The following is a 12,877-nucleotide window of genomic DNA, read 5'->3' on the forward strand; positions in this document are numbered from 1 at the left end:
CGGTCCCCTGCTATTTCCGGCAGATTATTTATGTCTTCCTTAGTGAAGACAAAACCAAAGTAGTTATTCAATTGGTCTGCCATGTCCTTGTTCCCCATGATCAATTCACCTGTTTCTGACTGCAAGGGACCTACATTTGTTTTAACTAATCTCTTTCTCTTCACATATCTATAAAAACTTTTGCAGTCAGTTTTTATGTTCCCTGCCAGTTTTCTTTCATAATCTATTTTCCCTTTCCTAATTAAGCCCTTTGTCCTCCTCTGCTGGACTCTGAATTTCACCCTGGAGCCATGTCTCCGTGATCCCAACTTAATCATAATCTTGAATAGCTATCTGCACATTCAACTCATCCTCCTTATTACGAATGCTCCTTCCATTGAGACATAAAGCCTTCAGGCTTGTGTTTACAACGCTCTTACCCCTTATACAATGATGTTGAAAAGTTGCCCTTTTTGATTTTTGCCCTGGATGCGACCATCCTCGCATCTCGTCTGCCGCCACAGAATCTCCTGTCTGCTCCTCGGACAATGGAGTCACCCACCACTAGGGCTCTGCCCGATGTCGGTCTCGCTGGTCGAGTCCCATCTCTAGGATTGGAGCCACCGACGTGTCCGCCACTCGGACTAGAAGCATCGTCTCCCCCGACAGTTCCCAAGAGGGCGTACCTGTTTTCATTAGGCGCAGCCACCTGGGTCTCCTGCACTCCACGGTTACCACCCTTTCTCTCAGTCACACACCTTCGTTCCTCCCGTATCCTCGGCGTGACAACCGCACTTTCACATTATTTTTCTTTTATTTCACTTTCTCACTTTCCCCCGACACACTAGGGGCAATTTACAGACGGACAATTAACCTACAAACCCGCACGTCTTTGGGATGTGGGAGGCAACCAGAGCACCCGGAGGAAACCCACGCAGAAATGGGAGAAGGTGCAAACGCCACAAAGACAGCACCTGAGGTCAAGATCAAACCCTGGTCTCTGGCGCTGTGAGGCATCAGCTCTACCTGCTGCACCACCGTGCTGCCCAAGTGGGGATCCCCATGTGATTTCTCACTGCATCCTGATCTCTGATTCTCGGCACTAATCTCTGGACCAAAGATGGACACACAAAGCTGGAGAAGTAGGTGACGGTTTGGGTCAAGACCTTTCTTCAGATGTTCTCTCTGGACGGTGACTGGAAAACTCTTGTGCAGAAAGTGTGTCAACATTGTCATTTGTTTTAGTTCCTCTAACGGAAAGCAAACACTCATTTTGTTCTGTCTTCACAGAGCCGTTCCCGTCACAATGAAAGTCTCCAAATGCTTTGTGGCCACGATTGTGATTATTTCCACACTGCTTGTTCTCGCTGTAGTGGCAATTATTCTTTTAGCCGTCTTTCTGACTAAAGGTAAGAACCAAGTCTATTCTTCACTCGTGAATCAAAGTGCCAGCTAACACCAGAACCTCCAGCAAAACACAAAGTGTTGCAGTAACTCAGTGGGACAGGCAGTGTCTGTGGAGGGGTAGACACAAAATGCTGAAGTAACTCAGTGGGACAGGCAGTGTCTGTGGAGAGAAGGTTGACTTTTCAGGTCGAGAACCTTCTTCAGACAGAGATGCTGCCTGTCCTGATGAGTTACTCCAGCATCTTGTTTACTTCACCAGTTTACTACTGTCCCGTGTACCGAGGTACAGTGAAAAGCTTTTGTTGTGTGCTATCCAGACATTAGAAAGAAGGAGGGTTTCGGCCCGAAACGTCACCTATTTCCTTCGCTCCATAGATGCTGCTGCACCCGCTGAGTTTCTCCAGCATTTTTGTGTACCATTAGAAAGACAATGCCTGAGTACTATCGAACAATCCACAGTGTACAACTACAGGATAAAGGGTATAATGTTTCATGCAAGATAAAGTCCACTAAAGTCTGATTAAAGATAGGCTGAGGGTGTTCAATGAAGTAGATGGGAGGTCAGGCCCACTCTCATGTTGGTGATAGGATGATTCCGTTGCCTGATAACAGCTGGGAAGAAACTGTCCCTGAATCTGAATCAATGTTTTGTGCAGGATTTCAGCGTTTACAGTTCCTTTAGTCTCCAGCAGGTACAATGTAGAGGAAACTGTAGATGAGTAAATGGATGGCAGGAATAGTCAATAAGATGATCAACAAAGTGGTGGGTGGGGCTGTTGAAGGGAACAGAATATCTAATTCCCAGATTACAAAACTTCACAACAATTCAGATCTGTAGTGTTGTCTGTGTGAATTAGCATCTTTTCTCTGGTTTCCTCTCACAACACAAAGGTGTGCAGGATGTTATGTGAAACAGGTGCTTGTTGCCTGTGTCGAGGTGGGTGGGAGACAGGAGAGAGAATAACACAGGAAAATTAGTGGGCCATTGGGATTGAGAGGCAGGAGAAGTTCAGTGTTGTAAAGAATAGTGGGGCAGCGGTAGAGTTGTTGCGTCACAGCGGCAGAGACCCGGGTTCCATCCTGACTGGGTGCTGTCTGTACGGAGTTTGCATGTTCTCCCTGTGACCGAATGGGTTTTCTCCGGGTGCTCCAGTTTCCTCCCACACTCGTGCAGGTCTGAAGGTTAAATGTCCCTAGTGTGTAGGATAGTCCTGGAGTGATACAGTGTGGAAACAGGCCCTTCAGCCCAACTTGCCCACACTGGCCAACATGTCCCAGCTACACTGGTCCCACCTGCCTGCGCTTGGTCCATATCCCTTCAAACCTGTCCTATCAAACATGGTGTTAATGTGCGGGGATCGCTGGTCAGCACAGACTCTGTTGGCCGCAGGGCCCGTTTCCATGCTGTATCTCTGAACTCAATTGAACAAAATCCCTTGTATAAGGTTCAATTTCCTTATCAGCTTGGGTGACTTGCCGATGTAGAAATATGATGCTGAACACAATAGGACAACTACAATAGCTCTGTTTCTCATCTTTTGAAGCTGCCGGTCCGCAAACATGGAAAAGTTACTACAGAGGGAATTTCAGAATATTGAACGTTCCCTACAACGAGAGCCTGGCATCGAGCAGCTCCATGGAGTTCTCTGAGTTGACCGATGACATTCAGACACAAGTAAGAAAGCTCAGCTTCAAGTCAGGTCAAGGATTTGCTTCTGAAAGTTGATTGTTTCAAACTTCCCTTGAACCTTGTACATCTCCTGGCCTCACCAAATACAGCCCCCCTCCCCCCTCCCTGCACCCCCCCTCCCTGCAACCCCTCCCCCCTCCCTGCACCCCCTCCCCCTCCCTGCAACCCCTCCCCCCTCCCTGCACCCCCTCCCTCCCACTGCACCCCCTCCCTCCCCCTCCCTGCAACCCCTCCCCCCTCCCTGCACCCCTCCCCCTCCCTGCACCCCCTCCCCCTCCCTGCAACCCTTCCCCCCTCCCTGCACACCCTCCCCGTCCCTGCACCCCCTCACCCCCCTGCACCCCCTCCCTCCCCCTGCACCCCCTCCCCCCTCCCTGCACCCCCTCCCCCCTCCCTGCAACCCCTCCCCCTCCCGCAAACCCCACCCCCCTCCCTGCACCCCCTCCCTCCCTCCCTGCACTCCCCCTCCCCCTGCACCCCCCCTGCACTCCCCTTGCACTCCCCCCCTCCTCCTGCACTCCCCCTCCCCCTACACCCCCCTCCTGCACCCCCTCCCTCCCCCTGCAACTCCCCTCCCCCTCCCTAGCACCCCCTCCCCCCTCCCTGCACCCTCCCCCTCCCCGCAACACCCCCCCCCCTCCCTGCACCCCCTCCCTCCCCCCTGCACTCCCCCTCCCTTGCACTCCCCCTCCCCCTACACCCCCCCCCCCCTACATCCCCCCCCTCCTCCTGCACTCCCCCTCCCCCTACACCCCCCTCCTGCAACCCCCCCCCCTGCCACCTCCCCTCCCCCTGCACCTCCCCTCCCCCTGCACCCCCCCTCCCCCTACACCCCCTCCCCCTGCACCCCCCCTCCCCCTGCAACCCCCCCCTCCCCCTGCACCTCCCCTCCCCCTGCACCCCCCCTCCTGCACCCCCTCCCTCTACACCCCCTCCCTCTGGTGGTCGTGGAGGCAGATACAATAGTGGTGTAAGAGGCTTTTGGAGAGGCACATAAGCCATATCCCTCCTTACTCCGCATATCTGCATGCTTATATCCATGCCTATATCGTATCCACGCAAACCTTTTGCCCATCTTCACTGATCCCATCAGCCCGACAACAAACTCCCTCTTCCATTCCCAACGGTATTAACCCCCCACTAATCTCCTTCCCTAATGTTCCCCTGTCCCCAACTCACTCCCCCCTCCCCTCCCCCTTCACGCCCGCCCCCTCTCTCCCCTCCCCCTCCACTCCCACCCCCCTCTCTCCCCTCCCCCTTCACTCCCCTGTGCCCCACCTGGCCTCCAACCTATATCCCCCCTCCACTCACCCCCCCCCCCCTCACCCATCCCCCCCACACACTGGAGTGTGGGAGAAAACTCACGCAGGTCACGGGTAGAACGTACAAACTCCGTACAGACAGCACCCGTAGTCAGGATCGAGCCCGGGTCTCTGGCGCTGTGAGGCAGCAACTCTACCACTGTACCACCGTGCCGCCCTTAATGTAGAACAACCTTCAAAGACATTGAAAAGTTTGCGACTACATTGTCCAATCTTCATTGTATGATTCTTGAAAGCATCAATGTCAGTGAATGTCCTGTCATTACTTTTTAAATCATTCATTGATACAGATTGATGGCCCTGCATAAATGCTGTGGCTTTGAACTGTAAGTGTGTAATGAACATGAGAAAGAGGGATTTTCCAGATGTGTAAAAGTTATTACTGTTGTGGAAACCGTCCCTTTGTACTTCACCATCTACAACTTTCTTCCTTCCCATTGACTGCAGCTGAACTTGGTCTATTCAGAATCAGAATTGTCCAAGGAATTCAGTCGTGGACAAGTTGTAGAATTCAGGTACGTTCTTGACTTTTCCCACCCAATGCTCGTAACGTTAAAGTTATGACAGGTTTTCATAGAATCATGATATCATCTTTACAGCTTAATTTGTTCAGGTCACTGCCTGATCACAACGTATCTGGTTCTTCTACAGACAGGTGATGACAGCACAGAAACAGGTCCTTCGGCCCAACTTATCCATGCCGACCCATTAGCCTGAGTTTGGCCCATATGCTGCTTGACCTTTCCCATCTGTGTATCTGTCCAAATACCCTTTAAACATTGTCATTGTATCTACCTCATAGCTTCCTCTGTCTCATCCCATATACACCCACCCTCTGCACGAAGAAATTGCCCCTCAGATCTCTTTCATATCTCTCACCAAAAACTTATGCTTTCTGGTTTTAGACTCACTGACTGGTGGAAAAAACTGTGACCATTCACCTTATCTAGTCTGTGGAATTCTCTGCCTCAGAGGGCGGTGGAGGCCGGTTCTCTGGATGCTTTCATGAGAGAGCTAGATAGGGCTCTTAAAAATAGCGGAGTCAGGGGAAATGGGGAGAAGGCAGGAACGGGGTACTGATTGGGGATGATCAGCCATGATCACATTGAATGGCGGTGCAGGCTCGAAGGGCCAAATGGCCTACTCCTGCACCTATTGTGTATTGTCTATTGTCTATGACCCTCACGATTATAGTCACCCCTCAGTCTCGTACGTTCCAAAGACAAAAATCCCAGCCCTTTCAGACGCAGCCTATAATTCAAGCCTTCCTTATCCAGTAAAATCCTTATCCAGTAACATCCTCAGCACCCTTTCCAGCTGAATGCATCCTCCCCCCAAACACAACATGTTCTCACCAACGATAGACACAAAATGCTGCAGTAACTCAACGGGACGGGCAGCATCTCTGGAGAGAAGGAATGGGTGACGTTTCGAGTCAAGACCCTTCTTCATTGAGTTACTCCAGCATTTTGGTATTTTTACTTCAGTTTAAACCAGCATCTGCAGTTCTATCCTACACATGTTCTCACCAACTACATGTAACATGATGTTCCAACTCCTATATTGATGAAGAAAGACTCATTTCACAGCCCGATCGTCCCGGGCACCACTTGGAGGGAACTGTGTATGTGTATCACCAGGTCTCTCTGCCCCACCACACTCCCTTGGCCTCTGCCATTGGATATTCCCCTGCCCTGACTACACTGACCATATTGCACCAACCTACACTTGTCAGGGTTAAATTCCATCTGCCACTTGCAGTCATAGAGTGATACATCGTGGAAACAGGTCCCTCATCCCAATTTTCCCACACCAACCAACATGCCCCATCTATACTAGTCCCACCTGTCTGTGTTTGGTCCATATCCCTCTAACCCTGTCCTATCCATGTACCTGTCTAAATGTTTCTTACATGTTGTGATATTACATGTCTCAACTACCTGCTCTGGCAGCTTGTTCCCTTCACCCACCACCCACTTTGTTAAAAAGCTACCCCTCATGTTCCTGTTAAACCTTCCTCTCCTCACTATAAACCTATGGCCTCTGGTTCTTGATTCCCCAACTCTGGGCAAAAGATTCTGTCTGTCTACACGATCTATTCCATGATCTTGTTCATTTCTATCAGACTGCAACAGTGTAGGAGTCTGGTCCCTGGAGTGTGTGGGAGAATGACAATGGGCATCTGGAAGTCAGGCATCATCCTCATGATCAGAGGTGTTCTGCAAAGCAGACACTCCACCTGCATTGGATTGACCAGAGTAAAGTAAAACACATCACGGTCAACTAACTGGAAGTGAAACATGACTTCACCTGTAGTAAAATACTTGGCTGCCTTGATCGTGGGAGCGTTGGAGCTAGAAGTGTAGATGTTGCATCTCCTGCGGTTGCCTGGGAAGGTGCCCAGTGAAGGGAAGAGATTGTTGGTGGAGATAGAAGAGGGGGATTGGTCACTTTGGAATTGTGATAGGGAAGAGGAAGGAAAGATATGTCCTGTGGGATCAAATCACAGATGGTGGAGCTAATGGAGGAAGCTGTGTCACAAGTTATATGAGTAGAATTAGGCCATTCGGCCCATCAAGTCTACTCCGCCGTTCATTCATGCCTGATCTCTGCCACCGAACCCCATATTCCTGCCTTCACCCCATAACCATGGACACCCGTTCTAATTTGACCATCTCTGCCTTAAAAATATCCACTGATTTGGTCTCCACAGCCGTCTAGGGCAATGAATTCCACAGATTAACTACCCTCTGACTATAGAAGTTCCACCTCGCCTCCTTTCTAAAAGACCACCCTATAATTCTATGAAATCTGGTCCTAGACTCTCCCACCAGTGGAAACGTCTATCTATGCCTTTCATTATTCCGTAAGTTTCAATGAGGTCCCACCTCAACATTCTAAACTCCAGCGAGTACAAGCCCAGTGCTGTCAAATGCTCGTCATATGTTAACCCACTCATTCCTTGGATCATTCTTGCAAACAAGAGTCATAGAGTGATACAGCGTGGAAACAGGCCCTTCGGCCCAACACTGGCCAAAATGCCCCATCTACACCAGTCCCAACTGCCCACGTTTGACCCCATATTCCTATCCATGTATCTGTCCAAATGTTTATTAAACATCGTGATAGTACTTGCCTCAACTACCTCCTCCAGCACCTCATTCCATAAACCCACCAACCTCTGTGTGGAAAAAGTTGTCCTTCAGGTTCCGATTCATCTTCCCCCCCCTCACCCTCAGGGAGGTGATGCTGTCAATTGAGCTGCTCCATGACTCTATAAGATGCATTGAACACCTGAGTTATAGGTAGAGGTTGGGGCAAGCTAGGACATTATTCCTTGGAGTGCAGAAGGCTGATGGGGCTTTCTCACGGGGCGACTTGACGCAAGATGTAACCAGAGTGAAGTGGTCGTGGTCTAGCACGATATCACATGATATAACGGGGGGTAGATAAAGAGTTCCCATGGGTACTCGGCATTTCTGTTATTTGTGCGAGTGACTTGTCCGTCTCCCGAGCTTTCCCGTTAAATCTTGAATGAACATTGTGAACTGTGAAGTGTTGTTAAATCATCACGTGGCACAAATGATGTCACTTTTTTTTTCACACACTATAAATATCCTCCCTTGGTTGAATTGGCTCATTTGGAGACATGCCTGTACTAAGTAGTTTCGAGTACAGGATGGTGGTGTTTTTCATTGACGCGCTGTATGCAGCAGCCCTCTATGTGAATCGAGGACGCTTGCGTGAAGGCAGAAGGGTGAGATTCGTGAACCATTGCATGAGTTGGTCATCTGCATTAAAGTAGAGTGGTGGAATTAAATAGAACTTCTAGCATTGGATGTCTTCCGTTATATTAAAAGTTCTGGACAGTAAATAGAGGCCTGTTTAAGAGCCTGCTCTCCATATTTAATGTGGTATTTCTTGTGCTTCTTGGATACCTGAGCACAAGTTTGTAAATACAGATAGCCTTTTTTAAGACAAGCATTACAAGTGAAAATTGCCTGCCCTCATGCAGAATTTATTGTATGGCTCTTGGAGACATGATTCCAACTTCAAACACAGAGCGTGTAAAAGTTGTCTGCGACTTTTTTACTTCGCAGCTGCAGGACACAGACACACTTATAAGAGAAGTTTAAGTTAACGGCAAAAACAGTACTTTTACATCAATAGTAATGTATGTTTTTAAATCATGGATAACATTAAATGGTTTTCCTGTTGATGTACTAATATATCGTTATATATACTCACATGAGCACCCGGGATACTCCGCAGCCTTCATCTCCAGCAGGTTCCGTTTTTTCTCCCTGTTTCTGTAATCCTCTCTGGATTTATCGTAAAGAATTTTGTTGAATTGGTACCATTCTACAAGTTCCCCCTCTTGTTCCCTGGTGAAGTTATATGGCCTTACCTTCTGCCATCTTCCCTTTATATACGCGTCTGTTGAGGCTATTCCTACAACGGCTACTGGGGAGGCAATCTGAAATCCACCTTGCTCACCCTCTCCCTGCTCCAAGGAGCCCACAGGCAGTGTTATCTGTGGCATCTCCTGTTGCCTCTCCACCTGTCTCTCTTGCTGCGTCTCCTCCTCATTCTCCTGCATGGCAAAAACCTTTCTGACATGCTTTACCCCCTTTCTTTGAGCTTTTCTGGGAGCCATCTCTGCAAGTGTTGCAGTGAAAAAGATTCTCCAACAATGACAATGAGGTGGGACGTCCTCGATGGACACATGTTCCATTGGCAATATTGAGACCACCTTTTTTACTCCCCTTCTGTCCCCTCTGTCCAGCTTCCGGGTTCACCGTTTGCAGGAGTTCCCACGGTAAACGCAAGAGTTATTACGGATATCGCACTGGCCACTACGTCCATATAATGTTTCAATGCTCAACCACAAGTGTACAAGTCACTCTTGGAGAAATTCAAGCTTGCTTGCTTGAATTTTCTCCCGAGTCAACAAGTTACACGATTACGTGCCGTTAGCACCACGGTGGTCCACGGTCGTCCACGAATGCCGTACGGTTATCGTACGAGGTTCCCACGATGTTCAACTCTGGTTACCTCTTGCATCAAGTCGCCCCGTGAGAAAGCCCCATGAGGATCTTACAGAGAGGTGTATAAGATCATAAGGGCTGTACATAAATAGTAAATGCAGTCTTTTTACCACAAAGAGGGGAATCAAGAACCAGAGGACAATAGACAATAGGTTCATGAGTAGGCCATTTGGCCCTTCAAGCCAGCACCGACATTCAATGTGATCATGGTTTAAGGTGAGAGGGGCAAGAATTAATTGGAACCTGAGGGGTACCGCTTTCACACAGTGGGTGGTGGGTGTATGGAACGAGCTGCTGGAGAAGGTAATTGAGGCAGGGACTAGGGCAACATGTAAAATAATCTTGGACAGTTGTGCAAGGGCTGTGTGACTCGATTGTGAGTGGAGCAGGGAAAGGGATGAGCCAGACGTGGAGCATGTGAGGAACTATAGGATGTGACATCACTTTGCTACTTTCTCCGACAGCTTTGGGAGCGTGAAGGTTGAGCTGGTCCTGGAGTTCGGGGGCAACGGCAACATCCCAGCCTCACTGATGGATGCAGTGGAGTTGGCAATCCAGCAAAGCCTGACACAAGTGGACATGTCCACCCAGACCGGCTCACTCAACCACTTGCTCATCGACATCAACTCCATCCAGTTCACCGGTACGCTGCACAATAATAGTCCCCAGCTCAGTACTACTTGTTACAGCATCCAGAGTTTAGCAACACCTGCAGATATGGGACAAACCAGGCTGGTGGGACTAGTGTAGTTGGGGCTTGTTTGTCAGCTGGAGAGCTTGAGGTGAAGAGCTGGAGGTGAGAAAAGACCAGGACCAATCTGGGCCGGCGACAAATGACTTCAGGCAGGGCGGTGCCTGGTTGGTCCATTGTTGTCCAGGGAAGGTGTGATCTCAAGAGAAACAATGTGCAGAAGTGTGGAACTGGTAAAACGACGAGGGTGGAGGAAGGGAGCAAGAGGGGAGGGGAACATGAGATGAGGTTGTGTGTAATCACAGAATTTATACCATTGGGCGAAATATGAGGTGTTGTGAACTATAAATATAGGTTGGTGTAACAATGGTTCAATGATTTAGTAGAGCTTGATTGGTCACACATGCAACTGTACAGGGGAATTCCTGTTGCATTTATTACACATGTGGGTGCCGACATTATTGGTTCCATTATTCAAAATCCGATCGGCCCGCTAGCTCGATGTCCTGGAGCAGTTCCCATGAACCGACATCCCTCCCCTCCCCTCCTCGGGTTAGGTTCAGCCAACCCATCCCCCCCCTTCCCCCTTTCTCATGCCTTTAGTCAGCGGGTGGTGAATGTGTAGAATTCCTCGCCACATACAGCTGTGGAGGCCAAGTCATTGAGTATTTCTAATGTGGAGTTTGATAGGTTCTTGATTAGTGCGGGTGTCAGGGGTTATGGGGAGAAGGCAGAAGATTGGGGTTGAGAGGGAGAGATAGATCAGCCATGATTGAATGGAGGAGTTGACCTGATGGGCTGACTGGCCATGATTGGGTGGTGAAGTAGACTTGATGGGCTGACTGGCCAAATTCTGCTCCTATGTCTTGTGGTCGTAACAGATTTCACAATGTGCATTGTTTTGTCTTCTCCACATCGCCTGCAGCCTCAGTTGCTATTTCTTCTATGTCTCATGACCCTATGAAGGTTGCTGGTGATGAGGATGCCTGGTAACTTGAAGCCATCGACCATCTCTTCATTCAGCACCTGTGTTGATGAGGACAGGTTGAGTTCACCTCCCACACCCTCTCCTCACTTCATTCGGTCAATAACCAATTATTTAGCTTTGCTGACGTTAGGGTCTAGGTGGATGTTCTGACACATGACACACCACAAGGTCAAGGTTCAATTCCCTGTATTCTGTCTCATCGTTGTTGTTGACCCCATGGTATCATCGGCAAACTTAAGGATGTAGTTGGTGCTGCACTTGGCCACAGAGTCGTGGCCACCCAGCGCATGGAACAGGTACTGAACACACAACCCTGAGGGGTAACAGTGTGGAGGGGCAGGGTGGAGAAAATGTTGTGACCAATTCTAACTGACTGAGGCCTGTAGGTCAGGAGGTCCAAGAGGCAATCCCCAAGGTGCAGGAGTTTAGAGAAGAGCTGATTGGTAATCTAGATGGGGTGAAAGCAGAGACTGCTGCGGTACATTTAGAGTAAGTATCTCAGCACAGGTGACAATGACAAACCTAGTATTGTCATTCAGCAGCTGCCAATGTCCATATTGTTGACCTGCCTCGTCAACATTGACCTTTTTCATCTTCATTCATTTCAGAAATCAGCAAGTCACAAGCAGAGTTTCTTTTGAAAAAAGGTAAGCCATTTATCTGGAACATTTTAATGTTGATTAGTTTCTATCTATTTGTTTTCAGTTTTGAGCAGTACAACACAGGGGTAAGCTTCCTCTGCCTGCAGGTGATCCATATCCCTCCATTCCCTGCGTTTCCGTGTGTCTATCCAAACACTACTATGGTAGCTGCCTCCACCACAACCCCTGGCAGCGTTCCAGACACCCACCACCCTCTGTAAAACCTAGAACATAGAACAGTACATCACAGGAATATGCCCCACATGCCTGTGCTGAACATGATGTTGGCCAATTCTTATATGCCTGCAGATAATCCATCTCTCACCAGTCCCTGCATATCCAGTTACTTACTGGAAGGTGTCTTATACACCACTACCGTATCTGCCTCCACCACCACCCTCAGCTGTGTGTTCTACGCACCCATCACCGTCTGTGTGAAATACCTGGCCTGAACATGGTTAGGAAAGGTTCTGATGGATATGGGTCAAACACAAGTAGGTACAACGGCATGGGCAGGTTTGGTCAGAATGGCCAGTTCCAGAGTTGTATGACTCTATGACTCCATGTCCTTGGAATGCTGCCCCTCACCTTCAAGCTATGCCCTCTACAATATCTGCCCTCTAAGATCTGACTGCCAACCCTATCTATCATTTCTTCCTCTCTGTAATGTATCTGCTTCTGTCAGCCCCCCCCCCCCTTAACCTCCAGCAATCCACAGGAAACAATTCAAATCTGTCCAACCTCTCCCTTTAGCTAATGCCCTCTAATCCAGGCCTCATTCTGGTAAATCTCTTCTGCCCCCTCACCAAAGCCTTCACATCCTTCCTGTAATGGGGCGACCAGAACTGCACGCAATACTCCAAATGTGGCCTGACCAATGTCCTATAGAGTTGCATTATGACGATCTTATTAAACTCCATGTGGCCAACATCCACCATCCTACCCTCATCCTTCACATCTTCAAGTAATTAGGCAATGACCTGCTGTGGACAAAACCATGCTGCCTAGTGTGGTTCTCTCATTAACCTATTCTCATCCAAATGGGAGTAAATCTCACCCAAACAATCCTCACCAATCGTTTCCCTACCTCTGACGTGAGGCTCGCCCGTCT

General features: G+C 49.1%; 1 protein-coding gene across 1 annotated transcript in view; it reads left to right on the forward strand.

The window, feature by feature from the left end:
* The first annotated feature begins 1,285 nt into the window (after positions 1–1,285).
* LOC116971514 (transmembrane protease serine 11D-like) overlaps positions 1,286–12,877 on the forward strand; it is a 31,785-nt gene continuing 20,193 nt past the window's right edge. The window contains exons 1-5 of the mRNA XM_033018745.1: positions 1,286–1,388; positions 2,931–3,061; positions 4,846–4,913; positions 9,911–10,089; positions 11,734–11,772. Coding sequence (XP_032874636.1) covers positions 1,286–1,388; positions 2,931–3,061; positions 4,846–4,913; positions 9,911–10,089; positions 11,734–11,772 — 520 coding nt within the window. The remainder of the gene's footprint in view (positions 1,389–2,930; positions 3,062–4,845; positions 4,914–9,910; positions 10,090–11,733; positions 11,773–12,877) is intronic.

This window comes from Amblyraja radiata, chromosome 3 (genome assembly GCF_010909765.2).
Source record: "Amblyraja radiata isolate CabotCenter1 chromosome 3, sAmbRad1.1.pri, whole genome shotgun sequence".
NCBI lineage: Eukaryota > Metazoa > Chordata > Chondrichthyes > Rajiformes > Rajidae > Amblyraja > Amblyraja radiata.